The sequence below is a fragment of the Elgaria multicarinata genome, chromosome 2 (assembly GCF_023053635.1).
Source record: "Elgaria multicarinata webbii isolate HBS135686 ecotype San Diego chromosome 2, rElgMul1.1.pri, whole genome shotgun sequence".
Lineage (NCBI taxonomy): Eukaryota > Metazoa > Chordata > Lepidosauria > Squamata > Anguidae > Elgaria > Elgaria multicarinata.
The window spans coordinates 157,839,939-157,859,668 of NC_086172.1; the positions used below are offsets into that span (position 1 = coordinate 157,839,939).

General features: G+C 41.5%; 1 protein-coding gene across 2 annotated transcripts in view; it reads right to left on the reverse strand.

Moving 5' to 3' along the window:
- Positions 1-488: 488 nt before the first annotated feature.
- The window catches only part of ITPK1 (inositol-tetrakisphosphate 1-kinase), a 155,100-nt gene continuing 135,858 nt past the window's right edge, over positions 489-19,730 (reverse strand). For both annotated transcript variants that reach the window (XM_063117983.1, XM_063117982.1), the window contains 3 exons: positions 17,850-17,917; positions 14,292-14,454; positions 489-7,404 (listed from right to left, as the gene is read on the reverse strand). In XM_063117983.1, coding sequence (XP_062974053.1) covers positions 7,085-7,404; positions 14,292-14,454; positions 17,850-17,917 — 551 coding nt within the window. In that variant the 3' untranslated portion in view covers positions 489-7,084. The remainder of the gene's footprint in view (positions 7,405-14,291; positions 14,455-17,849; positions 17,918-19,730) is intronic.

Here is a 19,730-nt window from a genome sequence, read left to right on the forward strand (position 1 = left end):
GAAATTCTCTTTTCAATACAACTGTTAAAGATACAGGAGCCATATGGTCACCCTAGGAAAGGAAGCAGCTGCTGAACTTGCAACTAAGAATCTAGTGCCTGAATTTGCTTCTTCCTTCCCCACCCTCCTCCCTCCCAAATCCCCTTTCCTTTTGTGTCATTTTTTTTTAGATTGTAAGCCTGTGGGCAGGGACTGGCTTAAGAAATATTTTTGTAAACCGCCTTGAGAGCCTTTTTGGCTAAAGGGCGGGATAAAAGTGCTATAGTAAATAAATAAAATAAATAAATAGTCCTTCAAATTAGAAAACCCATTTGATATAGGACCACTCTCTTGAAGTCTAAGCAGCACTGGGATTGCAATGCACGAATGTGAGGAAATGACATAACAATTCTTTCTTTTCTTTTCTTTTCTGACAACCAGCCCTGAGGAATAAACTCTCCCCCAACCCAGCTCTCTCCAATCACGAATGAGAATGCAGGATAAGGAGTTGTAATAAGGCATTTATTTCAATCAGGGGTTTGGAAAAAGAACAGTTTTGTCTCCAAAGCAAACACAGAAACAACAACAGATGATACTTAAGTGCATTTTAACTCTACTGTTAAAAAGAAAAAAAGGAAAACTGTCTGTCACAGGTGTTTGGCAAATAAAGACAAAATGAGATAAACGACTATTGAAAAATCAATGATTTTAGCAAGAGAAGAAAAGCACCATATTATTATTAAGAAGGATGTTGTGTCATGCAGTACAAGTAAAAAGCAGTATTTTTGGTTTTTATATAAGCCCACATTTTTTATTTTACATATATATATATATTTATATATATATATATACACAAAACCATTTAGTTTTTCATCAAAGTAGTTTTATGAACAGGGCCAAAGCAAATCACAACACTCAGGCTTGCTAACACTATATAAAGTGGCAAAGGGTAATGAATGAACATTAATGACCTGATGCAAACTTGGCATAAGCAAGAAAATGGTCCCGTATAGACTGAGCACTGAACTGGGAACAATAAATGCTAAGCATGCCTTAAAAAGAACAAAACCCAAAACACCAAACACAATTCCTGATTCGTCAGGTAAAAGATGTATGATCCTGAACTATGCGTAAAGTCCAGTTTAATGCGATGTTAACTGGCATCTCACTGGGAAGAAGCATATGAGCAATGTATAAACACCAAAGAAGGGGTGGGATCAAAAGAAATAAATATTATTATTATTAATTGGAAAAAATAGATCTCATACTTTTTTCTCTCTTTTTTTTAACAGCACTGACTTTTTTCTTTCCTTTACAAAAGAAATAAAAGACCTTTCTATTATTCTTACAGGCTGCACCCAGTCTGAAATATAGAATTCACAATTTTTTAATACTTACATATTTGCAAACGTTTAAATACTACATGCATCTCATCACACATTGAAATGTTATATTAGGAAGTTACTGTGCAAACAGTGGAAAATAAAAACATAACATGGCCTGGGTTACTTGCAAAAAGGAAGACGTGAGTCCCACCCGCACCTGAATTTCACTAGTTTTACTAATTCGAAATTATAAAATGAGTATTGTAGCATCTTCCATTTTTAAGGACAGTAATTAAATCAAACTGCACATCCAGAACTTATTTTTCAAGTTACCGGAAGGAGTGAGATGTTAGATTATGTTATTTTAGGCCGTCTAAACAGAACAGCAGATCATGAGGAAAATGGATATACCTGATAAAGCAGGTTCTGCTCTAAGGAAACTAATTTCACTACATATTTCTTAGGTCTTAGAGGTGCCACATAATGATGTTGATCTTGTGCATGGACTGTACCTATTCAGACTGAAGGCAAAGTTTTACTTGATTGAATGTTTCACCATATTACAAAACAGAAACAAAAAAACTCCCTGTAATGGGAGATGTATGTTAGGGAATAGGTTTCTTCCTAATATTCTACCTTTCTATCTATAAGGCTTTTCACTGGGATAGGAAAAGAAGGAAAGGTTCTATGTATGTTATGAAAAAGGGGATTGTGTGAGACAGACTTGTACATTTTAAGAAAAGAAGAAAATGTTTGGTAATGAGACTCAAGATGTTTTGAAATAGCAACACTTAGTTTCTACCATGGATTGTGCATTATGTATAAATTCAGCCCTTGGGAGGGGGTGTCCTGATGAAAACAGAGTTTTAAAATTAGAGCTGCAAGGTTTATTCGATTATTTAATAGCTCAACTAAATATTTTGACAAACTCAAAAGGTGGCAATTAAATTGGGTAACAGATTTTTACTTTTTTTAAAAAATGACTATTTTAAAACACACAACAAAAAACAGCAGATTGCAAGCAGCGACTTAAAAGCGGAATTACTTCTCTAAAGAAAGCAGAATGCCTCTTTTAAGGTAAGGCCCAATACATAGACACATGGATCACTGAAAAACAAAGTACACTTTTTTCTTTAGAGCTATTGGGCTTCCCCCAGCCCCTCATTTACGAATCAACTCAGATTTCATTTAAAATCAATCAACTAAAACTCATACAATTAAATCAACATAGTTTTCTTTAACTGAGTAAAAGTGTTAGCTGTATTTGATTAAATTTTTTACATCTATAAACTTGTGAGAACATTTTCAAACCACATAAAAAGCTAACTGAATCCTGTGACAAAGTCACAGTTTTCATTTCATGGGTACAAAGAGACCACAGGGTTGTAGGGAGAGGAAGAGGGTTAGACCCTTCTAATTTTTTTAAGTCCGTGAAAATGATGGTACATTCTTAAACTTACTTCCACATAATTGTTGTTGTTTTATAAAGTAGAGCTCAGTGTCTTGGATAATTTACATAAACAGGCTACAACAACATTAGAACAGATTCTGAGAAAGCGTGAAGAATGTCTGCTCATTTTGTACACCATGGGAAGACTAGAGCTGGGTCAATGCATTACATTCATACTGAAGGTGCTAGGGGGATTATCCTTTCTTTCCTAGGAAAATGAGCTTTCAGGACAGAGGTTGAAGATAACAGTGCTTCCGTCCAGCACTTCTGAATGGGATGTGGATTTATGCCCAATTGTGCTATGAAACGTCTCAGTCCACATGTGCCCATGACATCATACACATATGTCTCTCACCTCTTCCTGAAAGCCCACAATAATGGAGCCACCATGGACCATGCTAACGGTAGAGCTGGACATGTTACAAGTGTATGGAGCAAAGACCTTGCAGGTTGCTTGCCTCACGTCTGACCTTTCGATTTAGCACACTTACATCAGAAGCAGGAAGAGTCCTAAGGCTGCCATTGATTCAGAAGAAGCCTAATTTGTTTTAACTTGTAATAAACAGCACAACACATACTTGGCCAAAGAGCTGAGAAGTTTGCATTAGGGTACTAAAACCCCCAAGCCTTCCCCAAACTTGTGCCCGCCAGATGTTTTGGAAACCGACAGTTTAGTGATGCCAAAGTTATGCATCAGCCCTCAAGTCTTCCTCCACAGTAGCAAAAGTGCTCTAAGGGGCTCAGCCAGTAGACAGTCATCACACCTGACCTTTCCTTTTTTAAACTGAGCTATACCAAAACAAAAAAAAAACAAACCAAAAAATCCTGAAGGATTAGACTGTGTGTGTATTTTTTTCCTCCAGAAAAGAAAAAAGTAGAACCATCTTCACCCTATGTGTGAGGGACTACCATGTACGTTCACACCTGGGAACATGTAATGCATGTAAAGTTCACATAGAATGCTGCCTTTGAAGATTGAAATAAGGAAACATCTTTAGAATCAAGTATGGGATCAAGAGCTTGGGTTCAATCATAGCCCAAATACTAAAAAGTCAATTTTAGACTGATGCAATTTTTTTTCAGGCGTGGGTAGGGGTAGGGGGGAGTTACACTTGCTCATTGCTCTGTAATTCGCAATAGCAAATCCTTGGTCTCCCTGGAACCTGCAAGAATTAGCAGGACTGCAGTTATTATATGTATGATTTTACTCAATATATTCTGATAGGACAGGAAATCACCAAGGTGTTTGTCAGTCAAGCCAATTATAATGCCATCTTGTTACAGAATATTTGCAGGATATGAAAAAGTGACATCGGCGCCATTCTTAAATAAGTATCAGTTATACTCACGGTGGGCAAAAAGCGAGCAACCCACTTCGCTAGAGAATTAAAGTTAGGTTCTAGTTACAGTCAAGATTTGGATTGCATTTTTATAAGACATACTTTGTACTAAGACTTCAGAGAACTTACAAAATATACTTAATCATCTGTAAACACATATAAAATGCACAATTATATTTCAGTAGTTTATTTTGAAGAAATAAAGCAGTGCAAAATAGGCCAACCAAAATTTAGAAGGCAGCCACAAAAAGAAAATCTTACTCATTATTAAAACCAGGAAACAACACAAAGACACTTGCAATTGGATCCAATACTCAGATTCATGTAAACATAGTTTTGAAATGTCTTGTTACTAAACCAGATGGAACATTCTCTTTTTTTCTAGCTTGCTTAGTCCTTAACCCAAATTGAATATCCCCACTTCAATGAAGGATGTAGCCAGTGATGCCACAGTACCACCATATATCCTAGCCAATTTTCTGGCAAGAACTAGACTCATGACTCTTCCTCCTGCTCTCCTGGCATGTTTTGCAGGGTTTCTTGACCCAGGCAAGCAGTAGCTAATGAGGTGGCACAGGGGTGGAAGAACTCAACCTGATGACAATAATGAGTCTTGCCTTACTAAATATAACGGGAGAGGAAGAGGAGGAGGAGAAGGAGATTCAGCTGCTTTCAGAGGTGACACTCTTTGGGGCAATTTGAAGTCCAGACTTGTGTTACACACACACACACACACACACACACACACACACACACACACACACCATCAAGATTAAAAGATTTTTTTTAAAAAAAAGATTTTGCTCGCAATTGTTTTTCTTTAACATCACGAACTGACAAGAGGCTTGCCATATTGCAAAGAGGTTTACAAAATCATGTTTGAACTACTTTTCACTCCCACTGAATGCATGCAAAATATGCATAGAAAAGTCCCTACAATATTGTGATATCTCAGCGACAGTTGGTATGGAGGAGGGTAATTACGTTTGATCACCATGACCCAAATTTGATATAAAAATCCAAAACAAATGGATTTTTGACTGGGTTTTTCATGGCAAGATCTAAAGACAGCCTCCTTCTTCCCTGGTGGTGGTGGCTGTTGTTGAAAAAGCTAATTGTGTTTATTACCAACTGCAGAGTTCTACTGGAGGAATTTAAAAACAAAAGAAAAACCAATAGCAAAATTAGCATCCCCCCCTTCCCCAGTGCTCATAGGCTTTCCTCCAAATGCATCCATACGGGTGGAGCAAACACTCACTGTCTTTGAACTCTCTCTCTTCATTTCTCTTTTCTTTTCCCTACCACAAAATTTCATCAAATGTTTCCATCTTCTCTTTCCCTACTACAGATCCAAAAAGACTTGGCATCAGTGAGGAATAATATGTTAAGGCCAGTTCATTTATTTATTTATCTATTTATTTATTTCATTTTTATACCGCCCAATAGCCGAAGCTCTCCGGGCAGTTTCCAAAAATGGTCCTTTCTACACCTAAGGATTATCCCAGGCAAATGGAGGGATTGTCCCTGCCTGCTCCCGGGATCCCCTGTGTGTCATTTGGATGCACAGGGATGATCCTGGGACGATCCCGGGGGAAAAGGCAGGTGTAGAAACGGCCAATAAGTCATCTTTACGGGTACTGATGAAATTTGAGCATTCATGTTAACTCTACAAAGTAACACGCACACATGATCAACATGGCCCTTCCCCCCTCACCCAAAAAAATGGTGGGGGAAGAAGGTCATGTGTACAACCTGCATCACACCTCTATTGTACGCATTCACACTCCCTCACCATTCACACAGACAGCTCATTCTAATAAATGTGTGAACCAGTCCATACACCCCAAACTCATGTAAATGTTCCATTGCTTTATCGATATCTAAACACAAGAATGAAATTTAAACAGCATTTCCCAAACAGGAGGAAGCCTGCAAATTCACTAAAAAAAACCTTCTCAAAGTCCTGAGCAGTTCAAAGCTGTAAAGGTGATGTTGTGTTGAAAAGAAATAGAGTTAAGGTGCACTTTTGTTTTGATATCAGCTCTTACGGTTAGACAAGACTGTGAAAGAAGTTACGGGTTAATATACATTATTACCCTTGTGAAATTATCCCAGAAAATCAGCCCCAAAGTGTGATGGAGGGAGTAGTGTAAATAATAATAATAATTATAATAATAATAATTGATAAACATTTACTCTTTTGTACAAATTTCTGCCCACAGCTGAGCAAAATGAATTGCGGGGAGTAGTGGTCACAAATACACTTGACCTCCTGCAGTCTCAGGATCAGCTAAGCAGCAGAAAATAGGCTAGATGAAAGGAAACACACACACACCCCCGGCAAAAGACAAGATAAATGGCAGTGCAGCATCAACCTAACTCCAATTAAGAAATTTAACCAGGTAATGGACTCTAATTTTCACAGTGGCAAAAGAGTAGCCAAGTAATACTTTTCTTTTAGGAGAAGGGAATCTGTTTGAAGCTGGCTCTAACATTAGCGCCCACTCAGTCAAAGTAAAGAACGCCAATCCTGGACATGCAGGTTTTGCCTTAGTATAGAACCTTTCAATTGCACAATAAACGGATGTGTGATTTCTACTGTGGGCACTCTTGTTTTACCCTTTGGAGCGGGAAGGGCTGTTGAATTCCAGTGTGCAAATTTTCAACACGTTCCTTGAAATTCTGGTCTTTAACGATTACAAAGAGGAAGAGAGGGAGAGAGGGAAAAAGGGGGAAACACACAAAACCCATCCTCCCACATTGTCTAGTGTTTAAGACACATGCACACAGACACACACACATGTGTAAACTCACTATAGATCTACAATAGGAATCTGATGAAGTGGACCCAGATCACTAATTTTGTTTTCTTTTTCAAAATCACGTTGAACCAATGGAGATTTTACTTTATTTGTTTACCAACCAGCCTGCTCTGATCATGGGGACTACAATGTCGTTGTTGATTTTCTCAGTCCATGGCACTGATTGGGTTATTGAGAGGAAGCTTTTGTTGCCAATGTGGCAACACAGTGTTGCTGAAAGCTAGGAGACACTGCGGAGTTACAGCCTAGTCTCTGGTGCTGAAGCTTCACGGAGCTGTTGGTCTCACTGTCCACAATCCAGGGGTCTTTGGCCACCATGCTCCGGCAGCCCGTGTTCGCACAGCATGTCCGCTCCGCCACCAGGCTGCTGGTCTGCTCCACCAGGTGCTTGTTATGGTTTAGCTGGGACACTTCTGGAGCTTGTCCCTGCAGGACGGTGGCTATGTGGTTCAAGAGGTCTGCGAAGAACTCTGAGACACCCTCATAACCTGAGAAAGTAATGAGGAGGGGGGAGAAAGAGAAAGAGAGAGATCGAGAAATCAGGCATGGCCATCTTCCTATTAGACTAGCGTTTCCATTAAACTCCCTCATCTCTCTTTTCAATACACAGAGGACAACAGCTAAAGAAAGGATCACTCAAGACCAGAGTCAAGGGTAGGCATGGTTGGGCATCTGCCCTGGGCCCACTAAAAAGCGCTCCCTGGAGTTGCTCCTCCCCTTCAGCACTGCAACGTGCTTGCTCACCTTCCTCTTGCTCTGGCCCAGATGATGGTGGCAGAGATAAGGAGGAGCATTACATGTTACTGCCAGCTTGTTCCCTGGTTTCCTGCCTGTCAGTCAGTCAAGCAAACAAGTGAAAGCAATGATGAGAAAGAGGATGAGGAGCCAAAACAGCTGGTGACCATGACAAGGAGAAGTTAGACTCACTGAGGGAGGGGGCCTATTGGGGGTGTCTTGCCCAAGGGCCCTCAAAAACCCTGGAGCTGGCAATGGAATAACTTCCTGTGGGCACACAACTAAGGGAGGTATTAACAGTTAAGCTTTGTGCGAAAACACACCAAGAACATCACTTTCGACACTCACAAATGGTCTTGTTCTCAAAATATCTAATCCACAAACCAGTATTGTTGCAACTGCTCTACAATCCTAAAGCTACTGTGCCTCCGTTCACTCCGCCCCGTCTCACTCAGTGCCAGCCAACTGTGTGACAGGTGGGCAAACGGAGAACCTTGCATGTGTGAATCCTGCTGCTTCACACAAGGTTCCACAGTAGGTCATTGCAAGGGGATATTTAGGATCGCTTTGGCAGAATTGCTCCCTCCCCTCTCCTTGTTCTCTCACCCATCATTCCTACTATCTCTTGACTGGCCCGTCCAGCTGTGGACTGCAAACATGTAAGCCCAATACTTCATACTCAACCATTGATGGAACCCACTTTCAAAAAGTTCAAAAGGTGCCTGCTATGCAAGTCCCTCTGAGAAAAGGAAGGCCTCAGGTACCCTTGCTCCTTCTCTGCTGAGGGTCTGATGCCACCCACATTATCTTGTGCATGATTGGCGTAGAGACTGGCATAGGACTGAGTGAGCCTCAGGGTGAAAGGACACACTTATGTTCACTGCATATGGGATGGCGGGGGCCTGATGGCCAGCAGAAGGCTGATCGTGTTACTTGCTCAGAGATTCTGGAGGTTGAGAAAAAGGCTGAAGAGAAGGCTCTGAGAAGCTAGTAGGAAGAGGAGGAGGAGGAGGTCACAGGGCTGGCCAATTGGTGTTGCCGTTGATCTGAAGGGCAGGAACACCGAGGCTTGTGGGGTGGGCCTGGTGGTGGCCTGGTTCAGACAACACTCTGGGCTTTGTGGTTAGCTTAACCATGGTATAGTGGCTAATGTGTTGGACTGGGAGTCAGGAGATCCGGGTTCTAGTCCCCACTTGGCCATGGAAACCCACTGGGTAACTTTGGGCCAGTCACAGACTCTCAGCCCAACCTACCTCACAGGGTTGTTGTTGTGAGGATAAAATGGAGAGGAGGAGGATTATGTACACTGCTTTAGGTTCCTTGGAGGAAAAAAGGCAGGATATAAATGCAATTTAAAAAAAAAACATATGCAGAATGTCTGCAAATGACACTTCAGTTTCCCTTAACAACAAAAGGGTTAAAAGTGGTTAGTGGACCACCTGATTCCTCCAAGTGAACCACCCTGTATCCCAGCAGCCCTAGTGCTAGGAGCCCTGGCAATTATGGCCATCATTTTAGTGCAGGCACCAATGAAATCAGCAAATACATACTTGCATTGCCCCATTTAGTGAGAGGTTCCTTTGCTTTCTGCATCGCCATGCCTGCTATACCTCTACAGTCATCACAGGGGAGGTGGAAGCCTTCCAGGATGGCTGCATTAGCTGCATCATCAGGCAGAGCTGCCACAGTAATCAGAACCTGAGGGGTGCAATGGCGCTTCAACAAGGTAGGAGAAATGGATGCTTTGTATGGGGAAATTGCAAGCGGAGATTTTAAAAGCTCTCCTGTAAGCACCTTCCGCTAAGACCAAAAATTGCTCCAAAAACTAATGCGAAACATGAAATGGCAGCCATATTAATCAGCAGTCCAGAGCAGCCACAGAGCCTGCTGGCTAGAGCACCCCGCCTAGTTAGGCAACTCTGTACTAGAAGCTCTATGCCTTAACCCCTTAACCATGGCCCCTTAACCACAGACACGTGTCAGACGACACTTTTAGCCATGGTTAGTTCCGCTAACCATGTTGCACACTAACCATGTTAGTTAGCCTAACCACAATGTGGTTAACGCGGGAGATGGTTATTTATTTATTTATTTAAAACATTTGTATCCCGCCCTATATCATTAGGATCTTACGGCGGCAAAGAAAAATGTGTGTCAGACAACACCGTTAACCACAGTTAAGCATCTAGTTAACCATTTTTGGTTAAGCAGCATGGTTTAGTGTGTCGTCTGAACGGGGTCGGTGTCTTTCAACTTCTTCTGCCAGCATAGGCACATTTTTCTAAAGTGAAGTAGTTTGCTAATAAAATAATTCTCTGTGTATAACCAATTATCTTATGATATGACAGGAGAGGGTGGGGAATTAAAAACTAAAACAGTTGAGCTGGAACTACTCCTGAGTGTCTGATCTTGGAAGGAAGGGGATAAAAATACCTTTCCTCTCAAAAGTGCTGCAAAAGAACGCAAACCCACCATATCTCTTGCAATAATTTGAAGGAATGTTCTTTTCCTGAGAAATGATAAATCCTCATGACAGAACAAAATAAACATAGGATAAGGCAGGGAAACCTGGACATTTTTAGGCACTATAGCAAGAAACGTTAATCTAAACACAGGAGACATCCTGAAATTGAATTAAATGTTCTTTGCTTTGGTTAAGCATTTTAATTTGGAGAACTAATTTCTCATTCCTAGTCAAACGCGAGTTTCTGTTTTACTCCCATTCACATTATTCCATTCTCAGTCACCAGCTAAGAGCAGCTTCATACATTATGATTGCTGCAGGAAACACCAGGTTTACACTAGTTTTTTCTGCAGAATCTTGTCACGCATGGACATTACGTAAATGTGCCTGGGAAACCTCACAGGTTCACACTTTCTGGACTTTTTTATATCTAAACATGCGTGAGATCCAAAAGGGGCAGCCATGTTAGTCTGCGGCAGCAAACAAGAAGAGTCTATGGCACCTTAAAGACTAAAGCACCTCTCTTTATATATGCCTGCCCGAGACTTGAGATCTGTTGGAGGAGCCCTTCTCCGCATCCCACCAGCACAACACATTCGCTATGATGGGACAAGGGAGAGGGCTTTCTCTGTTGTGGCACCCCGACTGTGGAATGCCCTCCCCTTGGAGGCCCGACTGGCACCAACGCTGATTTTATTCCGGCGCCAAGTGAAAACATGGCTTTTTAACAAAGCTTTTAATGGTTGAATTCACTAAGCTGGCATGTTCTTTTAACTGTTTTAATAGTTTTACTGCTTTAAATTATATATTGTTTTATATTTACTATTTTATATTATATGCTTTTATCTGTACACCGCCCTGAGATCTTATTGATATAGGGTGGGATATAAATGTTTTAAATAAATAAATAAAATCAGTGGGGAAAAGCAGAAGCTTTGAAACTCTAATGTCCCCAGATATGTCTACATTTGAAACTTTTCCCCACCTCTTTTTAAAAGAGAGGAAACCAATAGCAGTAGCCTTTAATGACGCTCTGTGATGTGCAGAAATACTCCCATCTCCTTTCTTGTGAAGAGGTACATCATTGTCTCATGGGGATTATCATATTGGTCCTGTCCAGGCGGCAAAGCAGCCAGGAATTCCTAATGGCCAACAAAAATATGGCAGAAGCAGCTGTGAAGTCTCAAAGCATAAGAACACAGAGAGCTGCTTTATATGGAGTCAGCCCCTTGGTCCATCAAGCCCAGTATTGTTGGCACTGACTGGCAGTAGCTCTCCAGGGTTTCAGGCAGGATTCTTTCCTAACCGTACCAGGGATTCAACTTGGGACCTGAGCTACAATCGCTGCCACTGACAGCTTAGAGATAAATATCACAGGAAACTATAGCATCTAAGCCTTAGACTTTAAGGAAATGTTGCATATACCTTGCAACTTGTACCTATCTCAAGCATCCTCTTGAAACTACCTTCTTGGCTAAACCTGGATATAGATCAAGAACATACAAAGGCTCTTTCTCCAGTCTTTTACATGGATAGCATGACAGAGGTCCATGGGAAAGGCACCAGAATTTCAGTGGGCACTTTAGTTTTACTTTTTTTAAAAAATCTGAAATCTCTACTGCCTATAGTTTTCATTTAGTATGATTGTTATCATCATGGTTTATTTGTAGAGCACTCTGTGTGGGCCCATTCAGACAATACTGAGGGCTCTGTGGTTAACCATGCTTCTCTGTGGTTAGCACTAACCACAAGCCGTTTGCTCACACACAACACTGTTAAACCTGTCCGGTCTCTGGTTTCCTTAACCACACGCCTGAGTCCTCCAAATGCTCCAACCCATATCCCATCAGCCCTTTCACTTGGCAATTGCACGATTTAGGCTATTTAGGCTGCTCTGTACTGCTAGTTCTATGACTTTGGCCCCTTAACCACAGCTGCATCTCATAAGACACCTTAAGCCAAAGCAGGGTGGATGTGATTTCAATCAATTTGATTTCAATCACGATTTAAATCACTACTCAGAAAGACTCGATTTAATCATGTGACACTCCCCCCCCCCCAAAAGTGCACTCTGTTCATTGAATTTTTTGAAAATTAGCACTTAAGAGGTAAGGGGTTGGTTCTGTGTACATAGATTTGCAAAGGAACTATGGGATTGTGCTCTCTGCAGACACAAATTCACAGTTTTGAGACCTGTAAAAACAAGTAACTGTGATAATATCTTCTAGATAGAAAAAACTGCCCAATAATCTTACAGAAACCTCTGGAAGAGCATGACATTGTGAATGGATTAATGGAATTCATTTTACCCAAAAATTTAAACATTGCATGAATATATAGCCTCATGCTACATAATTAAAAACTAATCTTTATTTCATGATGAATAACCTTTGGATTATAATGTATCTTAAATAGAAAACTATCTTTAGATAGATTTTTCCTCAAAAAGCATTTTATTAATAAAAAATCTGATTTAAATAAAAAAAATCCAATTTAAATTCAAAAAATCAATTTAATTTTTTTTTAAAAAAAACATTGATTCTTATCCACTCTGAGCCAAAGTTAGTGCCATTAACCCTGTTGCAGAACAGGGTTAGTGAACCCGACCACAATGTGGTTGCCAGAGGCACCTGCTTAAGGAAAACGCATGTCAGAAGACACCGTTAACCCTGCTGCTTAACCCAAAACCTTTAACCGGCGCACTTAATGGTGTCATCCGAACGGGGCCTGAAAGTCTTAAGAAGGATGATGGCCGGTTTTGGACTGATGGGAGGTATCTGTCTAAGGACACAATCCTATGCATACAATAAGACCTTGTGGTACCTTAAAGGCTAACAGCGTTTTATTTCTAATGCAAGACCTTTTGGGCGCTAAACCCACTTCGTCAGATGCAAGAATGTACGTGCGTGTTTCTAACCATTCCTGCATCTGACAAAGTGGGTTTAGCCCATGCAAGCTCATGCAATAGTAATAAAACTCTGTTAGTCTTTAAGGTGCCGCAGACTTTTATTGTTTTCGTACCACACGGCTGCCCCCTTTGAATCTCATGCACGTTTAGACATAAATAATGCTCACAGGAATACTGCTAGCCTGGGGTGATTCAGAAAATGCAACTGGGTCTCACAGGAGGCGGTAGCAGGTAGATAACACGAGAGGCAGGCAAAAATGAAGCGAAAGGAACAGACCGCAGAGAGGCTGCTGTAAATTAGATTGCTAATGAGATCAGCCTTGGGGCAGAACACGGCAATGGGAGTGAGGGTGGGTGCTAGGAAGATGAATCTAAATGAACCCCAGCCCCTTTATGCATCAGTTTACAGCCCCATTTGGAAGCACCCACCGTGTGTTCAGGGAACATGTGGTGGGGGAGAGGGTGCCTGCTAGCCTTATCCTAAACATTGTGTCTGCCAGCTCAACCCTATGACCTCCATGTGTTGGTGAAAGGTCCAAATGGGGAGTCTGCGTGCATACAGCTATACGTGCTTCAGTTCCTCCATAGGATGATCTGGTGGATGATCCGGTGGAGAATGTGGATAGGGATACATTTTTCTCCCTCTCGCAAAGTACTAGAACTCAATCAGGTCATCTCATGAAGCTGATTGGGGGGAGATTCAGGGCAAATAAAAGGAGGCGCTTCTTCACACATAGTTAAATGATGGAATTCACTACCACAAGATGTAGTGATGCCTACCAATTTAGATGGCTTTAAAAGGGGGTTGGATAAATTTCTGGAGGAGAAGGCTATCAATGGCTACTAGCCCTGATGGTTGTGTGCTACCTCCAGTATTCAAGGCAGTAAGCCTGTGTGCACCAGTTGCTGGGGAACATGGTGGGAAGGTGCTGTTGAACCATGTCCTGCTTTGTTGGTCCTTGGTTGACAGCTGGTTGGCCTATATGGACCCTTGGTCTGATCCAGCATGGTACTTCTTATGTTCTTATGGGATTAGGGGTTCTGCCTGACTGGGGCCTCTCAAATGCATTGTGGAATTTACTCCTGCAGGTTCCCTGTTCAGATCTTCTGTTGAGCCTTTGGAAGCAGATATAGCGGGTGCAGCCCTCTTGCCCCTTTCCCACATTCCCTGAACTTGCAGAGGGTACTTCTGAGAGGGGCTTAAGATGAATGCTGAATTAGGTGCGCGGTAAATATTGTGTGCCTGCTACAAAGCAGCCTGCTCTTACCTGGGAATGCATTGATGTCGATAACAGCGTGCTGCCCGGTTTGATTGTTGATGATGATGTCAATCCCAAACAGAGAAACTCCCAGGGCCTGCCTCAAAGTCTTCGAGATGGCACGGATGACATCATCATTGGGCCTCTCAAACACGCCTTCTATTTTATCAAGCTACCAAAGAGAGAGAGAAAAAACAGTTTAAGAAATTGGGAAGGCGTTAAGACAATCTTTGTGTTGTTCTGGTCATTGTAGCTAAATTAGAATTCAGTAGTGTTGGAAAAAATGCAAAAAAAAAGGGCAACTAAAGTGATTGAGGGGCTGGAGCGTGGAGCAAATCTGGGGGAAGGTTACAGCATCTGGGACTGTTTAGCTTAGAGAAAAGGCAAGAGAAGAGAGATGTGATAGAGGTGTACAAAATTATGCAACACGAACCTCCCCCAACTTAGGCCAGATCTACACCAAGCAGGATGTAACACTATGAAAGCAGTTTGAGAACGGTATACGGAATGTGTCCTGGGCCCCAGCAGTTGCCAGTGCACTTCAACATCATTATAAAGCTGTAGTGTAGATCCTGTCTTCGTGTCCTCCAGCTGTGACGGATTACAACTCCACCGCGCCCAGCCAGCATAATCATGTTGGCTAGGGGTGATAGGAGTTGTAGTCCAGCACATCTGGAGGCTCTTATTTTGGGAAAGGTTTTATATTCCATGTGAAAGCACATACTCCCCACACCCCACACAAGATCAGAAGCTGAGCCTGTGAGTACAGAATGTTACACTGAATCAAGCCTGGTGTCTATACTCCACCATAGCCACTGTATAAAAGGGGAAACGAATGCTCAGTATTTTAAATGACCTCTAAATGTTAGAATGCAAATAAAAATTGTATTTACAATTTGCAATTGCAGTTGTATTAAAAACAAACCTGTTTACATTATGGTAACAAGATCAATACTAACAGATGTCCTTAATAGAAAGGTTCTCTCTTTGAACAACAACAACAACAACAACAAATATCAACAACAAACATAAAACAGAACAAGCCTATACTGGGTTATGCCTAAAACCTAGGGTATGATCCACCCAAAGAAATAACACTTCAGTTGCATTCATCTTAATGGGAGAGTAAGCACAAGTTTAAATATATCCTGTTACATTTTATCTAAATGAAATTGTTAATGATATCTAAACGTGTCTAGCTTTGACTACATTGTGTACTCCTGTACAGGGGTATTTGCAATTGACCTTGTAAAATATCCTTTGCATTTTACTAACACTGCGAAGGGGAGACATATACAGGTCTTATATTTCCTAAGAAAACGACTGTTCAGTAGATGTTTAGGATTGTGGGATGAACTACACATTTACTCCCTTTTCCCTTTTCTATTATGTGGCCAGTATTCCACATTTAGTATCTGGTACATCAGAGTGACTAATCTGTGCAATGAATAAATTTGTGTTTTTAAATTGTTGGTTGTTTTATTATGCTCTTCATGGTTTTAATTTTTGTGAACCACCCAGAGAGCTTCGGCTACTGGGGGGGTATAGAAATGAAATAAATAAAATAAATAAATAAATAAATAAATAAATAAATAAATAAATAAAATAAATAATACAACAATCAAGCAGATTCTATAGACTAGGAGGAAATGTATGCACACGCACATGCACACACACACACACACACACACACACACACCATGAGGGTGACTGCAGATGGCGTGACATGCTAAACTTCCCAGAGCAGGGGGAGGGGGACACACAACTCAAATTGCTCAGAGTCTCTGTTCCCTTTTTATTAATTCAAGAGGGCTGCATCATTACATTAATTGCACAGAAGCATTTTGTTACATTCTAACACATTACCCATTAACCCCTTTTCCTCTCTGTTCTCTGGAGCAGGCTTTTGCTTCAGCCAGCCAGGCACAGGCCTCTCTGAAATCTCACCCATTATCTATCCCTTCTTTTCTATCTCCAAACCAAAGCAGCATATTCTCATTCTCCACCTCTTCTTTTTCTGTTTCCCAACCAGACGTCTCTCTGCACACACACCTCCTCCTTGGACTTAGCAGAAAACAGCACACAAGGCTTTCAGCAATTCACACACGGCTCTGTCACGTGTGCATGGCTTGTTGCAGCAGGCTGGAAAAAAACCTGGCACCAGCTCCATCAAATCACTCTGAATGGGGTGAGGGGAGGGGGAGAAGAAAATGTGCAGACATACTGCAAACATTCCCCCATCTTTGCCTGTCACTGGTGTTGGGTCTCCTGCATGTTGCCGATCAATGATTATTTGGAATTCCTTGGGAGGGGTGCAAATAGGGAGGGGGCTTCAATTGATTCACACGCCTGATGTTACGCAGGCCGGTCCAAGAGATTGTTAGTTAGAGACTTAATACAATCATGTACTTGGTGGCACAAAGAGGATGCGGCTGGTGTGAGCTAGAGTATTAAGGAGGGGAAGGTTACAACAGCTGGGATTATTTAGCTTGGAAAAAAGGAGGCTACGAGGAGACATGATAGAAGTGTACAAAATTATGCATGGTGTGGAGAATGTGGAGAGGGAAACGTCTCTCTCTCTCTCTCTCTCTCTCTCTCTCTCTCATATTACTAGAACCAGGAATCATCCCATGGAGCTGGCTGGTGTGAGATTCTGTACATATAAAAGGAAATACTTCTTCACACAGTGCATAGTTTTTAACTTTTGTAAACCGCCCAGAGAGCTTCGGCTATGGGGCGGTATATAAATGTAATAAAATAAATAGTTAAAACTATGGAATTCGCTACCATAAGATGTAGTGATGGCCACTAATTTCAATTGCTTTAAAAGGGGGTTGGATAAATTACTGGAGGAGAAGGCTATCAATAACTACTAGTCATGATGGCTTTGTGCCCTCTCCAGTGTCAGAGCAGTATGCCTCTGTACACTAGATGCTGGTGGACCTGGGTGGGAGGGTGCTGTTGCACTTCTGTCTGGCTTGCTGGCTTGCAGGTTTTCCATGGACAGCTGGTTGCCCACTGTGTGAACAGAACGGTGACTAGATGGACCCTTGGTCTGATCCAGCATGGCTCTCCTTCAGCTCTTATACTGTCAATATAGTTATCATCTGTGGTCCAATTTATGAATAAACCCCTCCAATTTTCCAGGGGTGTTATGGGAATGATTGAGATTATGGGAATGATTGAGGTTTCAACACCCTTGCAGGGTAGACCTCAGCTCAATGGTAGAGCACATGCTTTGCATGCAGACAGCCTTGGGTTCAATCCCGGCATTTCCAGTTTAAGAAGAAGAAAAAAGTTCAGTTGATGGGAATGACCTCTGCCTGAGGTCCTGGACAGTGGCTGCCAGTTAGACAACAGTCTGACCTGGTATACGGCAGCTTCATGTCTTCCTATAAAATAAAAGGCACTACAAAACTTTTTCAGAGACTTAGGCTGCACAAACAATAGCAACTCCTACAATAAACCTGGAAAGAAGAGATTCAAACTGAGAGATCCTTATTGAAATTGACATTCACTCAGCAAGCAGTTAACTTGTATTTTATGGAAGAGGCCTGTAATACTTACTGCTGTTAGGATGCAAGAGGATTCTGGCTTTGATACGTTGTGGCTGTTGAAAAATATTGATTCTCTATCTGCAAGTAGAAAAGTTTAAAAAAACGTAAATGTAATAAACAGAATTCTGGAGGTGGGGAAGTATAGGTGACATAAGGGTAACACAGAACGCTCTCTTTTTATATCCAAATACTCATCTTGGGCCCTAAAAGGATTTGAATGGACCAACACTAGGGGGCAGTGCAACACAACAACTCTATGGGCCGTTACAACTTACATAAAAGCCTTGGCTTGTGTATCATCTCTGCACTTACATTAGCCCCAATCCAGCACTCGTAATGCAATATTCCATCCCCTCTCAATGGAAGGAGAAGGGCTGCAAAAGGGAAGAAAAAGCTGGCTGAAAGGCAGGGCGCTGAGGGATAGCTAAGAGCTCTTGCTCCAGAGTAGCGCTGCCTTTAAATTAGTTTAAAAGATGAAAAGAAATTTTGCAGCCATGTAGTAGGGAAAGAGTTGTGTTGAACATCACTAGTGATGTCCCTGGTATGACCAAACAGGTGCCTGAGACAGTCATATAGCCACATTCCACATATGTTACCCTGGGGAAAGAATCGCATTTCCCACGGTGGGAAAATACTGCCGGAAGAATGTGATGCATCTCTATCCCTTCTTTTTAAGAGATGACATCTCAATCCCATAGAATGAGTGGGAAGTTGCTGAGCATCTACTGCGCAAAGTGTCCCTATCAGCGGAATACTATTTTAAGCCATTCTCGAGAAGGCAGGTTCTTCCAGAACATTTGCGAACTACAAGTTCAATCGCAGTTTTTAAAGCTCAGCTAAAAACTTTTCTTTTTTCTAAAGCTTTTAAAACTTGATTTTGATCTGACTTTTATACTGTTAGTTTTATTCTACCCTGTGCCTGTTTGGTGCATTCTCTTCCCCTTCTTATTGTTTTATTATGATTCTATTAGAATGTAAGCCTATGCGGCAGGGTTTTGCTATTTTATTGTTTTACTCTGTACAGCACCATGTACACTGATGGTGCTATATAAATAAATAATAATAACAATCGTAGTTGTAATGTTCCCCAAACAACACCCTGCATTCACAAATCAACTAAACCATGGCTTAGGTGATCAGGAACAGACCACAGTGAGCCTTGGGCTTGTCTGCTCCCCCTTCCCTATGACTGAAAACGTTATCTTTTACTTTAAAATAAACTGTGGTTTGTTTTTAATGCTTTGGTTAGAACAAACCATAGTTCCCTAAGTTCATACGTAACATGGAACTGTGGCTTGTTCTAAGGTGAAAGTTGAAGCTTTTACTCTAGTCCTCTTGCACATGGAGAAGGGGAGGGGAACGCATGAGCCAATGGTGTCTTGTGACTCACTCCCAATTATATAAAACTACAGTTACAACAACAGTCATCAGGCAAAGAATCAATTCCCTCAGAGAGTTTCTTAAATTATTTACAAATATCAAGACGACCAACATAATAGATGGAATTTTGTTTTAAAAGCAGATGTGCCTAGCTTATATGAATCTTTCTATGCTGAGCTGGCAGCACCGTTTATCATGCCGACATGGGTTGGCCATAGCCCAAATATTTGTGGCCACTGGAGAATCTCTCTTACATCTGCATGGTCTGGGCTGTCTGGAAAGTATCTGAGCTCTTTGCGGTTTCAGCTAGTCATGAGCTGGGCTAGGCATCCTGGTGCCCTCCAGACGTTTTGGACTATAGCTATGATAAGCCCCAGCCAACATGGCCAATGGCCAGGAGTTGCAAGGTGTAGTTCAAAACACCTGGAGGCTACTGGTTTGCCTTCCCCTGGATTATTATTATTATTATTATTATTTATTTATATAGCACCATCAATGTACATGGTGCTGT